The 26,168-nt window shown below is 40.5% G+C and overlaps 2 protein-coding genes across 5 annotated transcripts; one reads left to right on the top strand and one right to left on the bottom strand.

The window, feature by feature from the left end:
• The first annotated feature begins 412 nt into the window (after window positions 1-412).
• On the top strand, window positions 413-4,863 carry C5H6orf120 (chromosome 5 C6orf120 homolog). Of its 3 annotated transcripts, XM_042468323.1 has the most exons (3): window positions 427-499; window positions 2,540-2,592; window positions 3,179-4,863. In XM_042468323.1, exons 2-3 carry the CDS (start codon window positions 2,580-2,582, stop codon window positions 3,742-3,744), a joined length of 579 nt encoding a protein of 192 aa, XP_042324257.1. In that variant the 5' UTR covers window positions 427-499; window positions 2,540-2,579; the 3' UTR covers window positions 3,745-4,863. The 3 variants fall into 3 exon arrangements, with proteins under 3 accessions (XP_042324258.1, XP_042324257.1, XP_042324256.1); XM_042468324.1 differs by lacking the exon at window positions 2,540-2,592 and having other exon boundaries at window positions 413-499; XM_042468322.1 differs by lacking the exon at window positions 427-499 and having other exon boundaries at window positions 2,540-2,643.
• On the bottom strand, window positions 4,838-26,168 carry PHF10 (PHD finger protein 10). Of its 2 annotated transcripts, none has more exons than XM_042468320.1 (12): window positions 26,033-26,168; window positions 21,839-21,945; window positions 20,860-20,990; window positions 19,329-19,412; window positions 18,753-18,886; window positions 18,486-18,635; window positions 16,831-16,940; window positions 15,409-15,559; window positions 14,369-14,521; window positions 7,404-7,512; window positions 6,636-6,824; window positions 4,838-5,050 (listed from the first exon to the last, which is right to left on the bottom strand). In XM_042468320.1, the coding sequence occupies exons 1-12, from the start codon at window positions 26,099-26,101 to the stop codon at window positions 4,965-4,967; spliced, it is 1,473 nt and encodes a 490-aa protein (XP_042324254.1). In that variant the 5' UTR covers window positions 26,102-26,168; the 3' UTR covers window positions 4,838-4,964. The 2 variants fall into 2 exon arrangements, with proteins under 2 accessions (XP_042324254.1, XP_042324255.1); XM_042468321.1 differs by having other exon boundaries at window positions 19,329-19,406.

The following is a 26,168-nucleotide window of genomic DNA, read 5'->3' as shown; positions in this document are numbered from 1 at the left end:
GGTTGATGTTTAAGTGGGTCCCAATCCCTTTTAAAGGAATCCAGAGTGTTCCCTTGTAACAATTTAGTTACTTTGTCTGTTTCCATGCAGTTTAATAATCCCTTGTTTCTGGACATTTTGCAGCCAATAATACTCCAGCTGCCTTTAAGAGATTTCGGACTCCAGCTCCCAGAAGCCTCAGCCGCGTTGGCCAATGGACTGGGATCCTGGGAGCTGAAGTCCAAAAAGATCTTTTAAAGGGCACAGTGTGAAGAACTCCAGCAGCAGCATTGTGAAGCAGTGTCGATGGATACTCGGAAGTCGCTCATCCTCATCGAGGGGTGTGTCATTCTAAATCGTAGCTCTACAGAGGAGAGAGAATTGGTTCACCTCCATGGCTCCGCCTATCCCCGCCCACTCCAGAGGTCGATGAAGCCTCGCGGATGGGAATGGGCGTGGCTTGAGAAGGATGGGCCTAGTCGCGGTCGCGGTTTCCTGTCAGTTTCGTCGAAGGCGAAGGGTGAGGAAGGTTATCCCGGTTTACGGTGCCGCCTTCTAGAATTCAGGGCTTTGCCCGCCGAGTTCGGCGGCGTTTATCCTGGAGAGCAGCGGTCCCCACACTGGGCCCTTTTCCTTTAGAGGTTTTGGACTCCAGCTCCCAGAAGCCTCAGCCTCTTTGGCCAATGACCAGGGATTCTGGGAACGGTAGTCCCAAATTATTATATTATTATATTAAGCTTAAATGATAGATCACGGTAAATTTACACAGCGCTGTAGATGTCAGTTAAGCAGATAAGACAAACCTGCTTTTGGTGTATATAAAAAATGATGAGATACATATTAAACATATTAGCATTAAATAATAAAAGGTAGCAAGCAGCAAATGAAAATGAACCTCGATCACAGGCAGAGTTGAGGGCCTCTAGCGATGAGGCAGTTTGGCCCCGCATTGACAGTGGGCTCTGAGAGCAGGGTTCGAATCCAGGCCCGGCTGTGCAGAAGACCTTGGCCAGGTCACACTCTCTCAGCCTCAGAGGAGGGCCAAGGCGACTCCTTCTGGGGAAGTTTGCCAATAGCACAGCCCACGGTCGCATAAGCGGCAATGACTAGAAGGCACACGAACTCCATGTACAGGACCCCTGGGATCCTAGCTTGGCCAATGGGGACAATCTGGTTGCTTGACCAGAGGAACAAGCCATGCCAGAAAGATCACTTATGACACGCTTGTATGTGGCCCAGAAGCTGATTGGCAGCCAGTGAAGGGATTTAATGCAAGTCTTATATGGTCAGATCAGGTGTTCGGGTGACCAATCTGGCAGCCGCATTTTGAACCAATTGAAGCTTCTGAACTTGTGCAAATGTAGCCCCATGTAGATGAAGGGAATGCTGTGGATATAATATAACTGATTTCAGTGAGGCCTTTGACTGGGTTCCCCTGACATTCTTGTAACAAGCTTGTAAAATGTGGGCTAGACAAGGCAACTGTTACATGAATTTGTAATTGGTGCTCAACAAGGGCTCCTTTTCATCATCCTGGAGAGAAGTGACCAGTGGGGTCCCACAGGGCTCTGTCCTGGGCCCAGTGCTATTCAACATCTTTATCAATGACCTGGATGACAAATTGGGGGCATACTTATCAGATTTGCAGATGACACCAAATTAGGAGGAATAGCTAATACTCCAGAGGCAGGATCAAGATTCAAAATGATCTGAATAGACTAGAAAGTTGGGCCAAAGCTAACAAAATGAAATCAACACAGAGAAATGTAAGGTATTGCACTCAGGGCGGAAAAATAAAATGCACAGATATAGGATTATGGGGGACACCTGGCTGAATGAGAATTATATGTGGGAAAGGGATCTGGGAGTCCAAGTGGACCACAAGTTGAACATGATGAACAGTCGATCAGCAGCTAAAAGGCCAATGCGATTTAGGCTGCATCAATAGAAGTATAGTGTCTAGATCAAGGGAAGTAATATTGTCACCTATCTGCTCTGCTCAGGCCCACCTGGAATATTGTGTCCAGTTCTGGCACCACAATTCAAAAGGATGTGAGAAACTGGAGCTGTCCAAAGGAGGGTGACTAAATGGTGAAGGGTCTGGAAACCATGCAGCACTATGAGGGGCAGACTTAGGGAACTAGATAGGTTTCACTGCCTTCTGGCGTAGGACCTGCCAACAGTGTGATGTGCCCAGGCATTGCAGTGCTCCGTTCTGCTGGCATAGCCCCTTGGCTGTGCTGGCTAAGACTGCTGGGACTTGCAAGGAGGAACATGTGGAGGTGTGATGATTCCTGTGCAACGTGGAGGTTGGATCCACATGCTCAGCAAATGCCTGTCTCCTTGATAGTTGTAACTTTCAGCAAAGGTCTGTGGCTCCTTTGAGGATGGTCTGCCATTCCCAGCAGATGTAGCCACCGGTGAAGGATACGGGGGCTGCAGTCCAACCTTTGAGGAGCTGCTTTTTTCCCACCATTGGTTTAGGTTGTACTTTAGCTGATACAAAACCGGGTATTCCTCTTAGTAGGCAGAGATAACTGCGTGTTTGTTTGTACTACAGGGAAGATTTGTTCAATCTGCAACGGAGCCATTCTCTTCACATGATGCAGAAAAGTAGGCCTCTACACAGCTCTTACAATCCAGTTTCAATCATTCTTAACCAAGGTTGATTTCTCATCCTTTCAGAAAGCATTTTCCTAGGTTTTGTGTTCTCATATTTTGTAACTGCAATTAGATATTAGGACCAAAATATACACAGTAATGTGGGTTTGCACCACGTGAGGTTGACTCTTAATCCATTTGAACATTAGTTGCCTAAGAAATGGTCAGCTCTGTGTTTTCATGCGGTTGCCACTTTGGAACTTATGAGATAGTAATAAAATCTTTAAAATGTTGTAGTATAGTGTCTTAAACACAATGATGTAAATTGAATCTGTTGTTTTGTGCCTTCAAGTTGACTCCAGTTTATGACGATCCTGTGGTGAACTTATCTCAGGGTTTCCGGGGCTGAGAGTGTGTAACTCATCCACGGTTTACATGGCCACGCAGGGGATGATCCCTGATACCAGTCATCCACTCTGAAATCACTACCCCACGCTTGGCTATGTACAATTTCATAACTGTTCCTATGAGAACCTAAATCTCGTTCTTTGAAAGATTGGTCCCATGTGACACAAGTTCATTCTGTATCCAACGCAAGGGGAGATGGCCACTCGCTGCAAGAGATTACTAGTGATGCTGCTTGCTTTTCAAGGCCTCCTAACGGCAAGTGCATACAACGAGGACGAAGAGATACCTGAAGAATGGCTTCTCTTGCATGTGGTTCGCGGTCCGATAGGTGCTGGAAACTACAGCTACTTAAGACTCAACCACGAAGGGAAGATAGTGCTTCACATGCAGAGCCTGAAAGGAGACGCAGATTTGTACGTCTCTGACGTGACCCTTCACCCCAGTTTTGACAACTATGAATTGCAGTCTGTAACTTGTGGCCAGGACATGGTTTATATACCTGCGCACTTTCACCGCCCGGTGGGAATAGGGATTTATGGTCACCCTTCTCACCGGGAGAGTGAATTTGAAATGAAGGTTTTCTATGATCCAACGGTTGTCGAATCTCCCTTTGGAGGTGGCTCCTATAATCCGGAAGAGATGGACACAAGCCAGAAGCATCGCCGTTCAACAGAAGATGACTCTCAGGATGAAGAATCGGTCTTCTGGACTATACTGATTGGAATACTCAAGCTAATACTTGAAATTCTCTTTTAGATTTATAGGTAGGCAACTGCTCTCTTGAGTACAATTGAACAAAGACTGGTCTTTGAGGATTCGTACTAACTGTGGGGCCGGGGGAATAAAGCCATAATTAATTTTATATTGTAATTAACCCACAGAGCTACATACGCCGCAGCATTGCAGTATTTTTACAGCGTCCCCTTAACTGATCAGGGTTAAAAACAAATAGTATAATGACTTTGAATAAAAATTATTTTCTATATAAAGGTTTTCAGAACTTTAGAAATACAAATCTGCATCCAGTATTTCACTACATTTTGATTATAAAGGCTGTATAATTTTTCTTTCATAAAAGAGTGGAATAGGACTCAGTTCATTTTAAACGTTTTTGGAATGTGAACTGAGTTACATATCTTGGCTGTTAGTCCCAAATAGAGTAGACGAAATGAATCAATTATGGAACAGTGAGTCAGAATACGGGTAAAACATATTGACTGAATGACTCTATTCCAATAGTAGGCCACAACTGCAATATACCACTACTGTTACTTGTTTATAACTCCTGGGTGGCAGATAGGCATGTATCTAGTCTGCATGCATAATCTGGCAAAGGAAAAACAAGAGTTGAAAAGGATCTCAAGTCATCTCAGCCAACCACTGCAGCCATCCACAGCTAAAGCCTCCTTAAACAGACATTTAAACCTTGTTTACAAGCCTCCGATAAAAAAGAGCTCACTACTACCAGGGTGGTTTGCTCCATTGGCAAACAGCTGTAGTTGTTTCTTTTCTAGAATTAAGCATTTATCCCCAAGCACATTAACAGCTGGACTTGACAGATCTAATTACTGTATCATGTTTAATTCAGCCGGAAAGAGGTAGCTTGTGCAAGAGGAGGAATATGGTCTGAAGATGACGGGCTTTTCTGCCGAAGAACACAAGTGGCTGCTATGCAATATACCTGCTGTGCAGCTTTTTTAAAATACAAAAGTGACTGCTGCGTAGCTCTGAATCCTTTTAACAAATTCCCTGCTGACAGATAAGAGAGACTATTTCTCCTCTGTCTGGGACTGCCATTTGCAAAGCAAAGCTGTGAAGAGAACGTACCCAATAATCGTCCCCACTGTACTGAAATTAAAAACTTTATTTTGTGAACAGTGTTTTCAGTGGTGTTTTTCCTTATACAGAGTGGTAGGTAAAATAGCACCAAGCTTAGCACTTGTTTTTGTGCAGTTTAATAGAGGATGTAACTCTTTTTATCCTTCTTTGCTGTTCTTCCCTCTTTTCCCTCTGCTCCTAGGTGTTGGAGGCTGCCGTTCACAACAGTCACAAATCCAGCGACCTGCAAAATAAGAGCTGTCACTTAAAAGGAGCCCCCAAAAAATCTAACAGTATAAAAAGATTGCTGAAAGCACTGGTTTAGGGCAGGGAAGGAAACAGGTGGGCACCATGGCTGGAATTCATGATCAAATGCAAAAACTAGGGCAGTGGTTCCCAAACTTTGGTCCTCCAAATGTTTTGGACTTCAGCTCCCAGGATTCTCGGCTTTTGGCCATGATGACTGGGGTGTCTGGGAGTTGAAGTCCAAACATCTAGAGGAACAAAGTTTGGGAATCATTGAACTAGGGTTATGATTCCATACATTGTTTGCATTCACAACTGCAATGTTTTCAATACTGCAGGGAGCTCTGGTGGCGCAGTGGTTAAATGCCTGTATTGCAGCCACAAGGTTGTGTTTAGGTCCACTCAGCCTTGCATTCGTCTGTAGGTCGCTAAAATGAGTACCCAGCTTGTCAGGGACAATTAGCTTACACACTATAAATCACTTAGTGATGGCTTAGTTCACTGATAAGTAGTACAGAAATGTAAATGTTATTGCTATTGCTACTATACAGGGCTTGTAAATGTCCTCCCCAATCCTGACTTACTGGGCAGCAACCTCTGCAAGCAACAGGGGTCTCTTCTTGCAGTCCCTCCTCATACTAGAGATCACTTTTGGGAATGGGGTGGAAACATTGGTCTGCTGTGCCCTGATTGACAGGAGAACAGATTTGATCAGTCTCCACAGTTCATGCCCAGTATGTTAGGATATGAGGGTTGGGCCAATAGTTAAGTAGCTGATCTAGAATCTTGGCCAATTTAAGTAAGGTTGCAATCTGTGCACTCTTACAAACAGCTATTTTAACACTTAATTTCAGTCACACATGGTTCAGAATAAGCTGTATCCCCCCCTCCCTCAATTTTCATGCAACTTAAAAATATATTTCAAGAAAGCTGAGATTCCATCCCTCAAAATGTCCTTTTATTTGTGTTACTCTAATCATATACTGATCAGATGTACTCTGGTGTGTGTGAGAGAGTGAAAGAGAGATGACACACTGGCAAACAAGTTCAGAAAGAAATCTTAGATGCTGAACCATCCAGGGTTGTTTAACTGATAGAAACGGTAGTGCCTCTTTCCACCAGGATTCAATAGTCATGTTTTTAAAACTAAACACAGCCCTCAAGATTTAAGGAACACACTTAATTCATTACTGTAAGTAAATTTGAGATGACTAGCAGCAACACATTGCTCTTGGATAAATTTAGAAAGGGAGTGAATACTCTAAAATGGCAAAGTTCAATGCACTGTCTTTATTCAGCATAGAATTATGTTTAGCGTATAAGTAATTTGGTATAATTAGTATATTATATCCCTGAATAGAAGAAATTATTGACACAGAAGGCTGTACCTGCAGTTGTTAATAACAATTACCACCCACATTTCTTACTAGATTCACACAACTTGATGGATTTACTAGATTTGCCTTTTTTAATGTGAAATTTTCATGTCAGCATCTTTCCAGGAGGAGGTGAAAAGAAAGCTTATCCTCCATTCATTTTCAACCTCAGTTCAGTCCCTGAACAAAAGTAACTTATGTAATTACCTGAGGGGATAGCACCAAGCCCCACACAAAAGGTATGATAGCCACGGTCACAAAGGTCACAGAACATCATTTCCTCCTCATGGTGAGGCTGCCCACATATAATGCACGTTTTGCACTCCATACATTGCCAAGGGTAGGTCTTGATTATCGCCACAAGCTCTGAAGACATGTCCAGACAGGAAGGATGGCCTAAATCAAAACCAGGATCATTACTAGAATGGTAAAATAAAGTTCCTTTAACAGAAATAATTTAACGATGGATTTTACAAAACACTATCTTCATTCCAGAGTATTAAGAGATGCCAACTGGAAACTTACATGACCTTTATGTATTTGTAAGTGCTGGCGCTACAATGCTTTGTAGTGAATTCTGGGACTCCCAATCCCCACTTTCTGGGACTTTCATCATCCATACATGTCTCCTAAACTAGGAGCTATATAGGGGCCATGAATACATAACAGTCGCAACTCCAGGTTACGCATTCACAACTGCCATACAGGATTCTAGCTGACATACAGCGGACCTGTATCTGCTTGGTTTGGTTCCAGGAACCCACAGGGATATCAAAATCTGTGGATGCTCAAGTCCCACTAAATACAATGGAGGAGTAGAATGGTGTCCCTTATATAAAATGACAACATCAAGGTTTGCTGCAACACATTTAAAACTTAAAAGATTTAATTTGATTCAGTATTTTACCCCCCCCCCCCCCATGGCTTATAATTTTAAATACTAAAGAGATATCTAAAGCAGACCCTGTTACTTACCGCTGTTCTCACACTGGGAGCAGTGTATAAGGGCTTCAGCCTTCCCTTTCTTGTTGGACTCCTTACCCTTCAGACAAATTCCACATATAGCATTTGGAATGGCCTTTTGCTGGAAGGTTAGAAGAGGGCTATAAATTCATTCCAGAAGAACTGATACAGGCTTTTGTTTGTAAAAAAGAAGCTCCTGATTTTTCAATTTCTACAAATTAATGGGTCTTTTCGGGAGATGTGAATCAAAGGGGGATGAGGACAAATCAAGAATCATTGATTATAACAAAGAAATTGGGAAAAGAAATGAACAGAGTATTTAAAGTATGTGCACAGGGAACTACACAAATATTGTACAGATCATACCCAGCCTAAGAAAGCATATGCAAATCAAACTAATTTGCCAGAATCTTGTATCACCTTTTACTTAATGTAACTTTACAAATACTAAGCTAAGCAGTGCTAAGAAAACTTGTTAGTGAATTGTGAAGATGCGTATCGGACAACAGCAAAAGCGCCCGATATGCATTGGGACTGATGTGTCTGTAATCAATGCGCAGGAACTTTAATGGCTCTGCTACATAATTATGTAACAGCAACACTCTGGATATGGATGTTATGCAACAGCTGAATTCTTATTCCTGCTTATGTAAATCCTTGTACACAACTGAGACCAGATTCCAGGCATTGCTTTTATCTACAGAAAGACAACAGAAGAGTGCTAAACACTCAATTGCACTACTAAATAGACTTATTTGTTTTATATGAAATCTGGCATAGCACTTGAAACTGAATGAAATAGCATTTATATTAATTGTTGTATCAAAGCAACAGGTCTGCAAAAAATAGTTAACAGATAGACAAAGGAAAAGTCTTGGTAATTTCCCAGGCTTTTCGGGTTCAGATTTTTTTAACGTAATGGTACATCTGTAGCTCTTTGCATTCCTGCTGGGTTTTTTTAATTACTTTCTACTTTTTATTATTATTTTACATATTTCAAGGTTTTTATATTTTCTTTTGTTAAAAAATTGGTTTTATGTTCTGTGATCTGCCCAGAGAGCTTCATCTACTAGACAGTGTAAGAAATGCAGTAAGTAAGCATTTCAAAGTCAAACAAATGACCCGTTTGGTCTATTCCTGCAAAGGAGGCCCTGCTCTGCCAAGCCTCAGGAAAAAAGGTCTCCAAGCACTGCAGACTCTTACGCATTCACATCTGTTTGTATCGTCTTATATGGATCACCTAAAGCTAGTTTTACATTGGAGAAAGGGAGCCAGCTGCAATTGGTACTTAGTTGTAGGAATAGGAAACACCTGTCCTCTTCCCAGTTCTAGTCCAAAGTTTGAGCAAAGAACTGGCTTTACATGTGTCCCCAGCTGTTCCTCACAGATAATAACTGCCTCCCTTTGTCCCCCTAGGAACTGAAGCTGCATATTTTGTTGGCATCACACTCCCCTGTTTTGTTCTTGCTCCCTTCCATGAGAAAACAGATGAAACTCAGGACAATCAGGGATATTATTATATATACTGTGGGAGCCCTCATAATCCAAGACCACTAACAAGGCTGCTGTTCATACTTTTCAGTAAATAGGACATCAGTGTTTATCTTTTTAAAAGAACTCCTGATATTTCACATCAGTTTCCAATCAATATGTTAATGGTAGTTTCTATAAATTACAAAAATTAAATGTTGGATAAACGGTATGCAATATATATATATATGTTGCACATATGTTAGCCAACTTGGATCCCACTTTGGGAGAAAGGCGGCAGGATAAAAATATAAATAAATAAATAAATGTTTGAATCGCTGTTGGGATGCAATCTTTTCAATAATTAGACCAATTAAAGTATTTGAAGTTTTTTGCTTTGTTTTTGTTTGTTTAAATACATTTTCATGCCAAAGCTTACAGGAAACAATTCATACTTGCTTTTTATATTTTGAAAGGAAAAACCCTTGAACTGTAGCTAATTCAGCAAACATACTACCCTCATCATTTACTGTTGTCTATTCTGCAAATCAATTCTTTTAAAGTCACAAGTGATATTATGTTGGATAATTTGGTATCTAAACTATAGTCGTCTGTAAACAATACCAAAATTATTGGTACAAGCCTTTCCTTTACATCCCACCCTTTATATAGGTCAGGGATCATTGGAAGGTTTTGGTCTTCCTATATCTGCAGTCAATAGGTACTTGTCTATAAGAAGTGTTCAAATGCTGTTAAAGAAGGATATTGATAAATGGGAGCATGTCCAGAGAAGGGCAACAAAGATGGTCAGAGGCCTCATGACCATGCCCTAAGAGGAATGGTTTAAAAAGATAGGGATATTTACCCTGGAGAAGAAACAACATGACAGCCATCTCCAAATAAGCGAAGGGGGAACGAAGCAATTTTGTTTTCTGGTAGGCCAAAGATTAGGGTCACTGTTTGACAGTGAAACAGACTTAAATCAGATGGTGCATCTTCCTTTGTTAGAACTTTTAACTATCAGCAATGTTTGTAGCAATGGATTGCCTGCACTGATGAGCTTGGATTAATTTACCTTGGCAGCACCTTTTAAATCTGTGATACCTCTATCTTGGTGCTCCTTCCCATGTGATGTTGGCGCATGGAGGTTTACAAGTGTGACTTTGTTTGCTTCGTATCAGAGTAACTGTAGACTACAGGGAAACCACATGGACCCCAGTGTTTGAAAGAACTGCAAGTTGGCAGGACTTTTCTACTAAGCTAAGAAGGAAAGGTGGGACAGCTTTTCAAAAATGTGATTCGGAAAGATCCCTCCAGCTGACCTTCCAAACAGTGCTAAATGGATACTCTTGCCAAATTATCTGGAAGTAGTAATGCACTGGCCTAATTATTTTTTATGTAATTGAGAGCTGATCTATAAACCAGATTTACCAAATGGGGAACAAAATTAAGTTCTTTTATACTCAGAATTGAGTAAAATGGAAGTGGGGAAGAATACTCCCTAAGCCTGATATTATTTAAAAAGTGTTTAATCTAATAATGCTATTTTATATTGCTATTTCCTAAGAACCTGAAAGAACTAACACTTCAGGGGGAAAATAATTACACACTACTTTATATTAGCCTGATTTCAGATATCTGAAGTTATTAATCCATATTTTAAAACCTTGGGTAGCAGAGTCTTAATTTGCTTGGCCTCCAGAGTTTTCTTTAAACATCCACAAGGCATTTTATAAGCAGCTCTTTTCAAAAAGATGACAGAGGCATTCAGGAATAGTTTTTGCTTATTTATTTTTTTTAAAAAAAGCATAGTCCACCTGTTTTATACATAAATATAAATCAAATGATAAAAGGAGTCTAACATTCACAAATATCTCTACGAAATAATAAATACCATGGAAGTGAAAACATACATATAAAATTCTTCTACTGGCTATTCTACTCCTACTTGTATACCTTTTTATACCCTGCTCTGCCCAGCAAAAGGATTACACCTCATTTCTGCAGTGTTCATCCTACTGCAGTCTTACATTCTACTGGTAACGTTCCTTGTGTTTTAAGCTATATCAATATAGAGAAAACCGCAAGTGCACTTTTCTAATCTTCTTACCGTCTTTATAGTCTTCTGCTATGGGATAAGTGTAAGCCAACCCCCTCTCAGTCACCTCCAGCTAGACTACCTGTGAATTGCTCCTTCTGTGTTGTGTTATGTGCCGTCAAAACTTTGATACAGTCTAAATGCTGAACACTGCACCATTTACTAATAATTCTTCCCTCGGTTCCCAGTTCCACAAACCAAAGAGTAAATAGTCACCAGATACTAATTCAAAGAACCTCCCAAAACTTGGAATGTTCTCCTATAAAAATGAAATACAAAGGAAAGCCTATTCACATTTCAAAGCAATTCAAGTGACTTTGGACAGAAATAAAAATGGCTTTGTGGGAACATTGGAAAACACTGCCTGCCAAGCTGCTGTCCTTGTCATCTTCAACTGAACAAAAGAGGATGAGGACAAAGATTTCCTAATGAACTACATTTTAAGATGAAGGCTGCACACAAGCTGATTAAATCCCACCAAAGACACAGAGCCATTTAATAGTCAATATTCCTGGTTCAACAAACCACGGTTTGCTGAAACAAGAGCTAATGATGTCTGTTAATGCTTGACTTTGGATGAGATTTTCAGGTCTGTTAAACTATTTCCCTGGTTTGCATACTATGGGAACCTGTGCATCGATAAACTAAGAATTCTCCTCTGCAGCTGGACAAGCAAGAGAGAAGCAAAGATGGAGTGGCTGAGCACATTACCTGCTCCCAATTCAATAAACCATGGTTTGTTGGACCATCAATGTAATAACTCAATCAGATCACTGGAATTTAAGCTGCTAAAATGTGGCTAACCCTAAAATAGCTAACAAGCATCTGTTTCCAGAGATCACACTGTCAGAAATAAGGCCTTCCTATTTTCACAGCAAATGTGAAGAAGAGAATTCTGGGATGGGGCGAACAGTGAGTGGGATGATGTCAGGATTGCAACCCAGTCTCTTGCTTCATGCTTGACTTACCTACGTGCAAATCTCCCTTACTCTTGAGAAAAGAATACTGCATGTACAACTGTAACTGTCAGTCCTTCATCAGTCAGAGTAACACATAATGGCTGCTGAGGAATAGCACATGGGGAATCTTTCCCCCATTAAGAGACAAACAAATGTTTTAAAAGCTTAATGAAAAAGAAGCTTGCCTATTTAAAAACGGAAATATGATAAGTCCACTTTAATACTTGCTTTCCATGGCATATTAACACTATGCTTGCATATCCTAAATGTTCTTTCACTTAAAATGAAAATTGCAATCTAAAGATTATTTTAGGATGATATCTGAGCAGTGGATGCTGCCCAATAAAATCTGTATGTTCCTGGCAACAGCTGCTAAGGTCCCATTCATATGTTTACTTAGGCACACGAAGTATCAATACCTGTTACAGACAGTTTAGCAATTTACGGTAAAGTTACTAATGCCTTAGTAGTTTCATGTAATAAAATATATCATGTGTTTTAAGAATGAAAAAGTGCCATAATAGGGGAGTGAAGGGATTCTCAAAGTAGCTTATACTGCCTTCCTGGAGGCAGTGAATTGGGAGTGTATAAAAAAGTCCCACTGAAACAAATGGTGGCTGCAACAGGGCAACAAAACACACATTTCAGGGGGCTTCCAGAGGATAACTCTCCAGTAGGCCGCTGGCTACATTACTAAATTATTTATGGTTATGAATCATGGTCAGGAATCCAAGTCCTAATTTCCCCACCCAACCCCAAGAGATACTGTATCTTCAGAAGCCAAGAGCTTTAAAGCAATCAGTTCTTGATGCTGTGCCTTCCAATAGAAGACCACCCAAACATTTGCTGTATGTCATAAACTTTGTTCATATAATACCTAAAGTTCAAAAACACTACAATGCCATCTCAAGCTATTTCTTTGGATTACATAAATTACTGGCACGTGTTTGATTCTGCAATAAAATAAACATTTTGCAATGTATGTAAAAATAGGTGCATTCTGCTAACGATTCAATCTCTCACTTACATCCCTTATAAATATTTTCTGAAAAGAGATAAGACTGACACCTAACATTTCTGTAACACAGTCTAATATCATGTAGTTATGTAGTAATTAAACAGTAATTTCTCGAAGCCTTTTCCAATGAAAGCTGTGGAACACTAATAGGAAAGCTGAGTGCATTTTGATTTTTTAAAAAATCACAAAGTTGAGTAAATGTTCACAGAACTTTAAAACTATGTTATTTGTGCCACACAACTTCTCGCACTAAACACTGTGTAACGACCTTTTCTGGCCATTTAGAATTAACTTTCTTCCTGTAACTTTTGCAGTACACATCCCTGACATTCTAATCACAGTATAAAGCAAATCTTCCACTGGTTTCAGAAGAAACCAAATGGTTTATTGCTTATTTTCCTTAACTTCAATACAAAATTCCACTGAAATAGGATAGTACATTTCATCCTAAACTGAAATGCCATCAGTAATACTGATGATTAAAATACTGAATGTAATAATCATTGCTTGAAATACAATAATGTTAAGTTCTGGGCGAGTTTAAAATACAGAGATCTGGGACCTTGGAATAGTGTATTTTCTTCCTCAACTCCAATGAGATCAGGAGCCGTTTGGGGCCACATGTCTCTCTGCTCCTTCACTTTACAAATAATGTGACAACCAAACCACAGACCTTACTTTTGAGCACAGAATCTTCTCTAGATTTGCAATACAGAACTGCTTTCTAAATTACATAATCTAGTATCAGGAATTTTACATTGCAAGGTCAGGTTGATTCCGACCCTCACTAAATGCAAAGGAGAGGGAGAAACTATTGCCTGAAAGGGGTTTAATTGGGTGAAATGGGTTTCCCCTACAAGCAAGCACTGCTGTGCTCCTGACATTGTCTTCCAGCTTCCTCCACGTTTTATAAGTTTTGTTAATGTTACTGTTAACAAACTATATTCTAGATAGTTATGTTTTTCACCTGGAAAACTTAACACAGTATATATTTATGCAACATTTTAGCTGAACTGTACAGTGCCAGTCCAGTGCCACACTGAGGAGCAAGCTATTTAAAACTAAATCCCAGCTTCATATCTGAAATGTAACTGTCGACCCTTGGAAGACAGTGAAAGAACAAAACCTCCCCCTCTGCAAACTGAGGTGGGGAAGAACCTCTTTTTTAAAAATCATTTTTTCGGGCTGCGATCGCTTAGGAACCAATTTGGGTACAGAAAATAGAAGCCACTCCACAGCCAAGGTAACAACAGTAAGGCCCCAAGTAAAATAAAGCAACAGGAAGTAAGGAAGCAAATAGGAATGCACAACAGGAGAGTAGCTAGTCAAGTATAGTAAGCAGAAGTTCCACATTTCTGAAAAACAAAGTTAAACGTTTCAAGGAGAGAGGCTGGTCAGTAAAGAAGCTGAGTCAGGGGCTTTTTTCTTCTACCTTGTACCCAGGAACCGATTTGGATACAGATCGTTTGGAACCCTCTTTTCTTGGAGTAGAATTTCTCTCTCGTGTTTTTTGTCTTCCCTGGACAGGTTCATCCTGATTTTCAAGAGTAACTTCACCTTCAGAGACATTGCCAGAGGAATTGTCCTAGAACAAAAACAGCACCATTGCATTTGCTTTTAATGGCCAGCGAAGAACAAACAAGACCTTTCTAAATTTGGAAACCACATTCTCATGTAAAAGGCCAGAGCGCTGGATCGTGAGGTTCCCCAATTAAAGGAATGACAGTCTGACTTACAATCCATTGATCTGCCAATGGAGCACAATTTCATACATTTAAAAAGATATGAGAAGGGAGGAGGCATCAAAACTGGTGTCCCACTGCCTGAGATCTAACCCAATATTAACAGAGCAGCAAGTGCTACCAGTATATAATTTCAAAGCTTTTAGTCTTCAATCTATTATTTAACAGGTTAATGCTTTCCAAGGCTGCTTCAGAATTACTCCAGTTTGACACAGCTTAACTGTCATGGCTCCATCCTATGAATCCTGCGATTTGTAGCTTTGTTGTGGGACAAGAGCTCTCTGACAGAGAAGGATAAATAGCTCACAAAAATACAAATCCCAGAATTACACAGCACTAAACCATGGCAGTGAAAGCCATGTTAAACTGAATTAATTCTGCATTGTAGATGCAGTGCTAATTTGCATTTCTTACTTGTTTGGAAGTAACAGCAGGCATACAGATAACGTTATGACTTTTTAAAGTCTCATCTGATTTAAGTTTATAAATTACAATACAGTCAAAGCAATGTCATTTTCAGAAGTATAACAACTAATTGTAAGAACATAATGTACTGTATGTTGAAAATCTCAGTTCCATCTGCCATGCAGTTTATTGGCTTATCATGATTAATTCACAAACTGAGTAGAATAACTAGCTTACAAAGTTGATTCACAATATGATCCTTTATATCCAGTACCCATCTGCTAGGGAAAAGGGAATAAACAAGCACAGATAGTATTTTACTCACTGAATTGCCTTTGATTTTCCGCTTTTCATCCCCTCGCTCTTCTGCATCATCTGAATCTCCATCGCTGTCCAAGGCAGGCAGCTCTGGATCTAAGGGAGGCTCATAGAGAGCTGTATTTAGTGGCAAATATCGGAGCTCATCTGGAGAGTATCTGGAGTGAAGCAATTGTTTACAGTGTTTTATTTCATTTATCTATATATTTTGTTAAGCAACTGCATAGTGATCAAGAATACAGGCTAGCTCAAACTCAAAAATACTCCTCTGTGTTCCACAAAAGGTCTCAGTAACTGTATAAAGAATGTTCTCTCTCTCTTTCTCTCATATTTATATTTACATTTATGTAAATATATATTTCAGAAGTATACAATATGTATTTTTAAGTGTAAAAATTTCACACAGTGCTGTCATGCTATTAAAATATTTGACTAGGGTGGGGTACAGACCGCCCAAAAAAGGCAGTCTGCCGGCGCCTTGTTTTGCTGCGCGAGGAAGCTGCAGCGGACAAACTGTGTGGCTTCCTCACGCAGCAAAAAGAACCCACAAAACGCAGGTTCTTTTTGTGGTGCCGTTGTGACACCTCAGTGTGCTAATGTCGCACTCGCGACATCACAAACGTCAAAATGGCGGCGCCCATCTGTACAGGGCGCCGCCATTTTGACATACTGTAAGCGACGCCCCGAGGCAACCCTAGCACGTATTCCTTATGTGGTAAAAGGCCCATCTGTACTGGGCCTACATTGCACACAAAAGTCTACACTGTATTATGATAAAGGTCAGAAGTAAGCCCAAGTGAGCTCAATGGAGCTTAACCCCAGATAAGTGTATTAGATGTCTAACATGCACATTTAGTACTGAATACTGACTACTAGCTTACCTTTGTGCTCTGCATGTACACTCTAACAGTACCAAAATTTGTGACAGAAAACCAATGATCCAAAAAAGTACTACTTTGAATAGAGCTCTGAAAAAAATAGTTTTTGGACCACACTTCCCACAATCTGTTCCAGGCTCTGGTTTCTAGACTGATGGTCTCTCCTGCACTAAAAGCCTGCTGCTCTGATACTCTGAACTGAATCTAGCTCCTACAAAGATTTTTCAGAATACCAAATGTTGGGGATAAAATAACAAATTCAGAGGAATGCATACTTCAGAGGATCTGACTGTCAAATGGACAGAATACTGAACCTGACAGGCCCCTGAACTAGTCCAGGAAGGCAAATCTTACCCTTTATGGTCTCATGTTACAGCTTTACACTTTTTACAGAGACTACTAGTGCAACTTTATCAAACTATCATTTTAAAAGTATCTCATTCCCTTTATATGTAGCTGACCTTTTAAAAAGTTGTGTTTTCTTATACGTTTCCATGAACTACATTCCTCCAAAGCAGACTAATTAGAGTAAATGCATTTCATTATCATACCTTTTATAATATTCCTGAAACTGGCCAGGTATAAGGGCCACAGGATAAGGACTAACTTTTGTCCTTTCTGTAGGTAAGATTTTATATTTCCCTTGAGGCACCTGGATAACCTGCATTGTTAGAAAAAGAAAAATAAGGAACACATTTTACAAACTGATGTGCTTTTCTATAACAAGTCAAAATATGATCAATACTATGATCTTGTCCATGTTCCAATATATAATGTACCATGTAATCTTGGGGATATATATGAATGGTCCAATTCCTGCAATCCATTATGACCCAAAAGTGGCTCACACAACTGCTAACTAAACTCTCTGCATAAAAAAGTCAGCATTAGCATTCTGTGTCCTTACGCACATGCAAAATAATTGGACATGGGGTGTATATGTACTGATGCATTCAGATTATTTCCTAGATCATGTGGTCAGGTATATTCACAAAGGGGTCTTTCCACAAATGGGTATTTACAATTTGGCATTCCATTCCGCATTAAAAAATCTGGCTAGCAGTTGTTTGAATCAGCTTAAGGAGAGGAAGAATCAGGAGAACCACATCCGTACTCTTAGTTTTCTTACATTTTGTGGCTGGGGAGAAGGCAAGGAGGAGAAAAAGCATGGCTCCAATTCGTGTAAATAGTTAAAAGTTTATAAAATGGGACTGTATTTTCCTATGTGTGCCTGTGTTTTCAAATACAAATTATCATATTTTCAGTCAGAGCTGTATACAAAATAAAATGTAAATAATGCATTTATAGTTAAAAATGAACTCAACTAAAGTTTAACTTAGAAAACAAGGCTATTAGATGTTTTCCTTGCTTTTGCAAGCAAATGATCAGCAAACACAGCGTAAATGGAGTAATACATTAATAAGAAAAGGTAACTGTAGGTAAAAAGCCTATGGCTAAACCATCTTGAATACATCTACTCTCAAAACCTGGGCAAGTGAGAAGTGATCATAAATAAAAGTAAACCAATAAAATAACTTTTTATAAAATAAGTAAAATAAAATAATTTTTATAAAACATCAGAGAGCTTGGGTCCACAGTGATTTCAATCTAAGTGATTTCTAAACACAGCCAGAAAAACATCCAGCATGGCATAATGGTTTGAGCGCTGGCGTAGGATCCTGGAGACCAGGGTTCAAATCCTCGCTCAGCCATGGAAACCCATTGAGTGACCATGGGCAAGCCACTCTCGCTCAGCCTCAGAGGAAGGCAATGGCCAAAAAAAAAAACCCTCCATGATAGGGTTGCCATAGGAAACAACTTGAAGGCACACCACAAAAACCTGTAGACTGATGGTATAAACGGGGCTAGTCCAAAAGATAGTATGTTTGCTTTGAACACAGTATGGTTGTATCCAATGCTGTCATTTTACTAATACAAAGTTTATACTTCATGTAGGAACCCCATTTTTATTCTTATGTCAAATTCAATACTTGCTTCCCCAATTCATGGCAACTTCACTATGCCAGGTGTTGCCTGTGCCAGCTGCATGCCACTAGCAAAACCTGGACGTTCTTGGACTTTCCTGTCTAGGGGGAAATTACATATTGAATACAACCATGTTTCCCAAGAAAAATACATCTGATCACTTTACTACAAACAAGAAGCTACCTATAGTCATTTGAGCAAGAAAGTTAAGCCATCCTACATGTGTCTGTAAATCAAAGTAGGCCCTTCTTTCTTCCATTCGTTCACGGTTTAAGTTGCTGTTGAACTCAGCAGCTTTCTTGGCAGCTTTCTTAATGTATTCCGGAACTTTACTTGCTTCAACTTTTTGTGTGTTCTGCTGTTGCATTTGCTGAAACAAATTTTTTGTTGTCGTCAATTCAATTTGCACAAACTTTGCCTCCTAAAAACATTTAATATCATGCTCTGTGTATTTAAAGATCTTAGGGAATTACATTTGTGAACTTACAGAATATTCTTTGTAATGATCAGTTATTCGTTGACGTTCTTTCTCTTGAAGTATAACAGAGTACTCAGCATGTTTGGCAGGGTATTCTTTAATCATGAGATCAATTACTTCATCGCTGCGTAAGGCTGTAAGACCTAGAGTACATCAAATAGTTAGTTGAGCAATTTTGTAAAATGAAGACAAATATTAGCAGGAAGCAAAATTTTTAGTCTTTTCAGTTTTGTAGCCATCATAGGTTATAGCATCAGTAAAAATGAACAGGTCTGCCAACTACACACTTATCCAAGGAATCAAAGTCTATGGCATGTCACAAATAAATTCTTGCAGCCAAAACAGGTATTGGTTTATACTGAATTATAAGTCAAGAGTACTGAATGGTAACTAAATCCCACTAATTCAATGGGCCTGCTCCACTTGTTTCTAGCAATAGGATTTAGAGCATCAGCTTCTGAAGGACAGCTTTCACATCTTCCAATAATTTTACCTCTGCAGAAGGCAGACACCTTCATTTTACTCTCTGGCAAAGACTTCTCAGTGTAATAAAAAAGAAATAAAAATGCTTTCTTGGGTCCTTACCTAAAGTACATTGTGTTTCTGTAATGACATTTAGTTCTCTGAGGTAGAGTTTCTCTTTGTGAGATAGATCTCTTCTTTCTAAATCTCCAGGAAAAGGGAAGGAAAAGTGGTAAAGGAAAAGGAAGTGTAAAGGATTCCCCCCCCTAAATACTATAGTTAAATATACATTAAATTTCTTCAAATACTTGTATTCAAATGCTGCCACTACTTTCTCAGGAAGCAATACTGTGCAGAACACGTGATTATTTGCCTTTCCCAAACCTGCCAAATCTTTGTCTGGAATGAAAAGCAGTAGTTCATCCAAATCTACTTTCCTTCAAACTAAAGAGAAAAGGCAAATCTATTTATACAAAAAGGAGTATAAATTCCAGAAAGGTCTCTGCACAAATTAAGGACAGCTTCAAATGATGAAACAGGCAGCAGCATAAGAAATGTGAATGATGTATCCATTATTTTCTTGGTCTCCCCCTGTAACATATAAAATATGTATTCATAAATGTATCCACACAGGAACTCAAAATATGTGTGCTCATATATGTATGAGGTGCGATTACACAAATGCACACAGTTGTTCTCTGCTTTGTCCATCTGCCAGCAGAACGTAACACTGCTGCTATAAGAGTTCTGTTTGCAGCTCTTCCAAATCTGACCCTGAGTATTGGGAGGCCTTCTAGATCAGATTTCAGGGTTCACAAGAATGCAAAGTAGATCTGCTTGCATGATGCTGGACAGAATCCATTAGATCAGGTAGCAGGGGAGGAAAAGAACAAATCACTTGTATGTCCTCTTTTGCTTCTCGTCTGACAAACCTGAGCCAATGGATTATAAGACATTTTATAGAATATCTACATGACATATTTTCATTGAACTAGACAGAATAAATCTGAAATAGCTCATGGACATAATTTTTTGACCAATGTCTAAAGTTCTTCATAATATTTAGAACATCCATGCTCAGAGACATATTAAAAATATCCTTATATTTCCTTTGTTAATAAACTGGTAACTTGAGCTAGAAACAGAATGACTTGGTCATGTTTATCAGCAACCAAAGGAAAGGAAGCAACTGCTATTGCAAGGAACAAACAGAAGATCACTTTGATTAATTTTACTGAAGGTTTTAAGGTATGAAAACAAAACCTCAAAACTTTCAAGTACTCAAAAACATTCCTTTTAGGAAGCCAACTGCCTCAAAACCTATCTTTTAAAATGTCAACTTCTTTTTCATAAAGAGCAGCACAATGAGAAAATAATGAAAATCTATAGGCATTATTTTAATGAACGTAGTCTTAAAGACTGCTTAAGGAATTGTGCAGACTAGAGTAAAAAATTCCTATGGTGCAAAATCATAACCACTTGCACAACATCACAGCTTCAGACAAGCATCTTTGCAAGAGTGGCAGTGTACCCCAGCCTTTATAGTCTGAACATGGAAGCAAGACCAATCTGTCACTGGACCCTGGGTACAGGCTTACATATTTAAAAGATGCACACATTTTAATTTGTAACATTTCAACCTTAACATGAATACCTGGATACTTTCGTTTAAAGGAGGTCACACCCAAATATTCACTGACTTGCTCTTGAAGCATGTAGTATTCTCCTGTTTCATCAGGTGGCCATTTGTATTCTATCAGGTTTTCAGCTGGAAAGTAGCTAAAGCTAAACACAGAAAGATCAAGCTTGAAACAATCACAGTTTAATTCCACAGTATGACATTTCATCCCACAAGCAGGGTTTTCTGTCTCGTTATTGTTCTTTAGTCATATTATAAACCACTTGAGAATGCTTGGAGACAACTGTACCAATATTCTAAATAGACAAATAAATAAATAATGTTGTCCTACTAGAAATGAACCCTCACGTACTATGATTCAACTGTTAGATGATAAAATGTCCCATTTTCAGGGCCAGTCTCCTGAAGATAATGTCTTTTTGTTGTTTTATTAAACCAAATTTCAGCTTTCTAGCAAAAGTGAGACTAGCTTAACCACTCTGAGATATATTTTTACCTCTCCATTTTAGAGGAGAAAAGCGCCAATGTCTTATTTACAGGTTTTTGTAGTGACCATTTCTGTACACCAAACTTCATGGATCTAGTTCATGAAGAAATATTCTAAGGCCTGTTACAGACTGCCAAAATAAAGCTGCTTCGGGTCTTTTTGGGGGTATGCTATTTAAATGATGCATGGGTCCTAAGAGTCCGGAGGTCGTGCCAAAGCCACACTCCATTCCTAAGCACTGGAGTGCAACTTTGATGCAGCTTCCGGATTCTTAGGATGCATGCATCATTTAAATAGCATACCTCCAAAGAGACCCAAAGCAGCTTCATTTTGGCAGTCTGTAACAGGCCTAAGAATACCAGTATCTTCTGAATAAGCAAGTCCAGTCAGGCCAAGCATTTGTAAATGTTATAATTATATTTTTGTTGATGCATTCAGGACTTGCTAGGAAAGAATATATACTACAACAACCTTGAGAATATTTCTAAAAAACCCACAAAGTAATACCTGAGATCTTGGCTTGAAGTTTCACAACTGCGTGAACTGTCCCCTGAGCCCATCCGTCGTCTTTTAGATGGTTGGCTGCCATCGTTTGAATTTTCCTCTGTATCATCCTGAGACAAGAGCACAAATACTAAAATGCTGAAAACCTGTAATTCACTCATCACCAATGTGGAGTGTATTAAGCTTTTACATTTTAAAGGTCAGTACAGATTCTGGTTACATTAGAAACCTAAATCAAACATTCCAAACTATCTTGTTTTATGAAGTCTCTAGCCTTTCAGGAAACTGAGATATGAGGCAAAATAAGCAGTCACCAAACTACTAACCTGTTCTGCAAGAAGCAGGCATGGTACTGCCTGTCAATGTGTTAAATCAATAAATCAAGCCCCTGACATTTGCAGGGACTTACAGTTTTGTAACTATAAAGCAACCCATTGGTCTCTGTAGTGCAAATACGTACAACCCTGGCTCCAATAGGCACAAGAATGTTCCTGTTCATTTCAACAGATCCTCCTTTTGTGTCATATTGGCACCCTGGTTTGCTGTGCGAGGGAGCTGCAGTGGACAAACCACGCAGCTCCCTCGCGCAGTAAAAAGAACCCGCAAAAAGCGGGTTCTTTCTGTGGCGCGGTTGTGATGCCGCAAGGGGCCAATGGTGCACTTGCAACGTCACAAGGGCGCCGAGAACTGTGGATGCTAGGCGTCCGTCACGTCAAAATGGCGATGCCCGTATGTACAGGCCGCTGCCATTTTGACGCCCTCGTCACGTGCGAGGGGCGTCTGAAAGCGCTGCCCCTCGCACGTCACGATGGCGCCCCATAGGGCTCATCTAGCCAGCACCATTGTCTTTCAGCCTGAAGTCCACCTTATATCCACTAACCCAGCTGTAAGCCTAACTACTGAGCTCAATGGCACTTACTTCTAAGTAAATATCTCAGGACTGGGTTGTTAGTTGACTTTAAAAAGAAGAAAGTAACTTCACATCAAAGATGGGAAGCCTTCCTTATTTGTTCAGAGACAACTGCTATCCCAGTTTTCAATAATGCACCAGAGGGAGCTGGGGATCTCCGCTGTTTGAAGTGAAAAGATCATCCCACCATCCTCTTTGTCCACTTCTCTTCTGCCCCATATCTCTTCTCTTTCCTACTGCTCTGAACCTCAAGGGCTGCATCCGCACTTCAGATATAATGCAGTTTATCACCACTTTAACTGCCATGGCTCAACTGCTAGGGAATTCTGAGGATTGTAGTTTGGTGAGACATTTAGCCTTCTTTGACAGAGCTCTGGAGCCACGACCAGAGGGGATTAAAAAAAAAGCCATCCCACTCTGCCTGATGTCACACTGCAGAATTAATGCAGTTTGACACACCTTTAACTGCAATGGCTCCGTCTTAAATCCTGGAATTTGTAGTCTGGTCTGGTGTCAGTGGCCTCAGACAGAGAAGGCTAAATATCTCACAAAACTACATACCCCCAAATTCTATAGCCACGCAGTTAAAGGCGTGTCAAACTTAATTTACTGTGCAGTGGAGATGACTGGAGGTGCATCTACACAGTAGAAATAATTCAGTTTGGCCCCACTTCAACTGCCACAGCTCCATCCTACAGGAACCTGGGATTTATAGTCTGGAGAGACACCAGCACTCTTTGGCAGGGAAGGCTAAAGACTTTGTAAAACCACAAATCCCAGGATTCCATCAGAGCTACAGAACTTGAAAGTGGGGTCAAACTGCATTATTTCCACAGCGTCTAGATTAGTGGTTCTCAAGACTTTTCACTCTTGTGCCCCTCTTTGCATCTACATGCGGACGTCACCCCCTCCTCAAACTATAGGACTCAAAATGCTTTGGTCTAAAACACACTGCAGAAACAATCCAGCTTGAGATCATTTTAACTGCCCTGGCTCAGTGCTAGGGAACTCTGGGAACTGTAGTTTTGTGAGATATGTATCCTTCTGTGTCAGACAGCTCTGGTACTACAATTAACTACAATTCCTAGGATTTCCTAGCAGTGAGCCAGGGCAGTTAAAGTGGTCTCAAAACTGGATTATTTCTGCAGTGTGTTTTGGATCTTTGTTTGGTGTATTTTCCATATTTTAACATCTTAGAAGGAAATAGCTCTCCTCAGACAGAAGCTCCAAGAGCCCTCCTTGCATTTCTCTTCTCCTCCAGGACAGAAAGAAGCAACGGGGCTTCCAAGTCTCATGTCCCCCTTGAGCAACTCTCATGCCCCCTTCAGGGGTCCCACCCCACCATTTGAGAACCCTTGCTGTAGAATAGATGCACCCTCTTTTCTACCACCAACACGAGGGTGCTTTGTTTGAATACTATGAAGATTTTAATTCTATTCCAAGGTTCACATGTTGCTTGTTTTCAATTTGTATTCTTCTCATAAAGGGTAAACCACTTTGAGTCCCAGGTTTGTTTGTTTGTTTGTTTGTTTGTTTTGTTGGAGGGGGAAACACAGGACAAACAAATACACTAATTTTGTTGTTGTTGTGCCTTCAAGTTGTTTCCCACAGGCACCAGTGTAGCACAGTGGGTTGCGTGTTGGACCTTTGACTCTAGAGACCAGGATGTGAATCTCCACTCGGCAATGGAAACCCACTGGGGGACCTTGAGCAAGTCACACTCTCTCAGACGTAGGGGAAGGCAATGGCAAAGCGCCTCTGAACAAACTGTGCCAAGAAAACCCCAGGATCTGAAGGCTCACTCCACCACCAAGGCAGACTTATCCTGGGGTTTTCTTGGCAAGATTGGTTCAGAGGGGTTTAGCCTTTCCCTTTCCCTGAGGCTGAGAGAGTGTGATTTGCAAATGGTCACCCAATGAGTAAAGCATAGAACCATAGAGTTGGAAGAGACCACAAGGGCCATCCAGTCCAACCCCATTCTGCCATGCATCTCATTGTCAAAGCATCTCATTGACAGATGGCCATCCAGCCTCTGTTTAAAGACCTCTAAGGAAGGAGACTCTATCACCCTCCGAGGAAGGAGTGTGTTCCACTGTCAAACAGCCCTTACTGTCAGTTAGTTCCTCCTAATGTTGAGCTGGAATCTCTTTTCCTGGAGCTTCCATCCATTGCTCCATTGGGTCCTGTTCTCTGGAGCATCAGAAAACAAGCTTGCTCCCTGCTGAATATGACATCCCTTCCAATATTTAAAGAGGGCAATCATATCACCTCTTAACCTTCTCTTTTCCAGGCTAAACATCCCTAGCTCCCTAAGGGTTTCCATGTCTGAGTGGCAAATTGAATCCTGGACTTCAGAGTCCTAGTCCAACACTTAAACCAGTACACCATGCTGGCTCTCATTATTATTATTACCATCCCGCTTTGTTGTGGTGTTGTCTGCCTTCAGTGACCCCCTCCCAGGATTTTCTTGGCCTGTTCCTTCAGAAGAGTGTTTGCCGTCCTTTGAGGCTGAGAGAGCGTGACTTGCCCAAGGTGGATTTTTATATTTGAGCAAGGATTCGAACCCTGGCCTGCAGACTCCTAGTCCAACACTTAAGCCACTATTTCACGCTGGCTGTCATACTAGCAATAACCATTATTATGCTTGTTGCGCAGAGGGATCTTGTAGCACCTTTGAGACTAACTGAAAGAAAGGTGTTTCCTGCCGAAGGTGCTATAGCGTCTCTCTACGAACTGATTCTAGAGACCGACGCGGCTATGTCTTTGAATTCTACCATTGTTATATTCATTATTTTATATGATCATCACGTTGTTGTTGTTGCTGTTGTTGTTGTGTGCCTTCCAAGTCCTTTCGACTGACGGAGACCCTCTCACTGGGTTTTCTTGTCAGGTTTCTTCAGAGGGTTTGTTTTTCCAAATATTGCCATCCTAAATCACTATATTATTATTATTATTATTATTATTTGTAACCCCACTTTCCCCCAGAACTGGGGAAACTCAAGAGAGGCGGCTTCATAGTTTCAAAAGAACAAGACAATTGAAAAGCCAGGGGAGGGAAAGGGGATTGTAGGTAAAAAGGAATGAAAGAATAAAATGCATTGAATGAAACAAGGCCCCAAGACCCTTGAAAAAGCCACAGACGGCACTGGTTCCCATAATAACAACAACAACAATAACAATAGGAATCGCAATGGCTGCCCCTTCCCTTCCCTTCCCTTCCCTTCCTGGGGCCCCTGAGGAGGGCCCAAAACGGCGGAGGAGGGCCAGGGCCTGCTTCCTCTCCTCACCTTCAGAGACTGGGCTCCAGGCGTGGCTGGGTCGCTGTCGCAGACCCTCGGGGACAGGACGGCCGCCATCGCCGCTCCGGCCCACGGCCACCATTGGCCTCGCCCTCCCCTGCCCTATAGGCCCCGCCTTCCTCGC

Source organism: Sceloporus undulatus, chromosome 5 (assembly GCF_019175285.1).
Source record: "Sceloporus undulatus isolate JIND9_A2432 ecotype Alabama chromosome 5, SceUnd_v1.1, whole genome shotgun sequence".
Classification (NCBI taxonomy): Eukaryota; Metazoa; Chordata; class Lepidosauria; order Squamata; family Phrynosomatidae; genus Sceloporus; species Sceloporus undulatus.
Note: the sequence above shows the minus strand (reverse complement) of the source record. Positions and strands in the feature narration are given on the sequence as shown.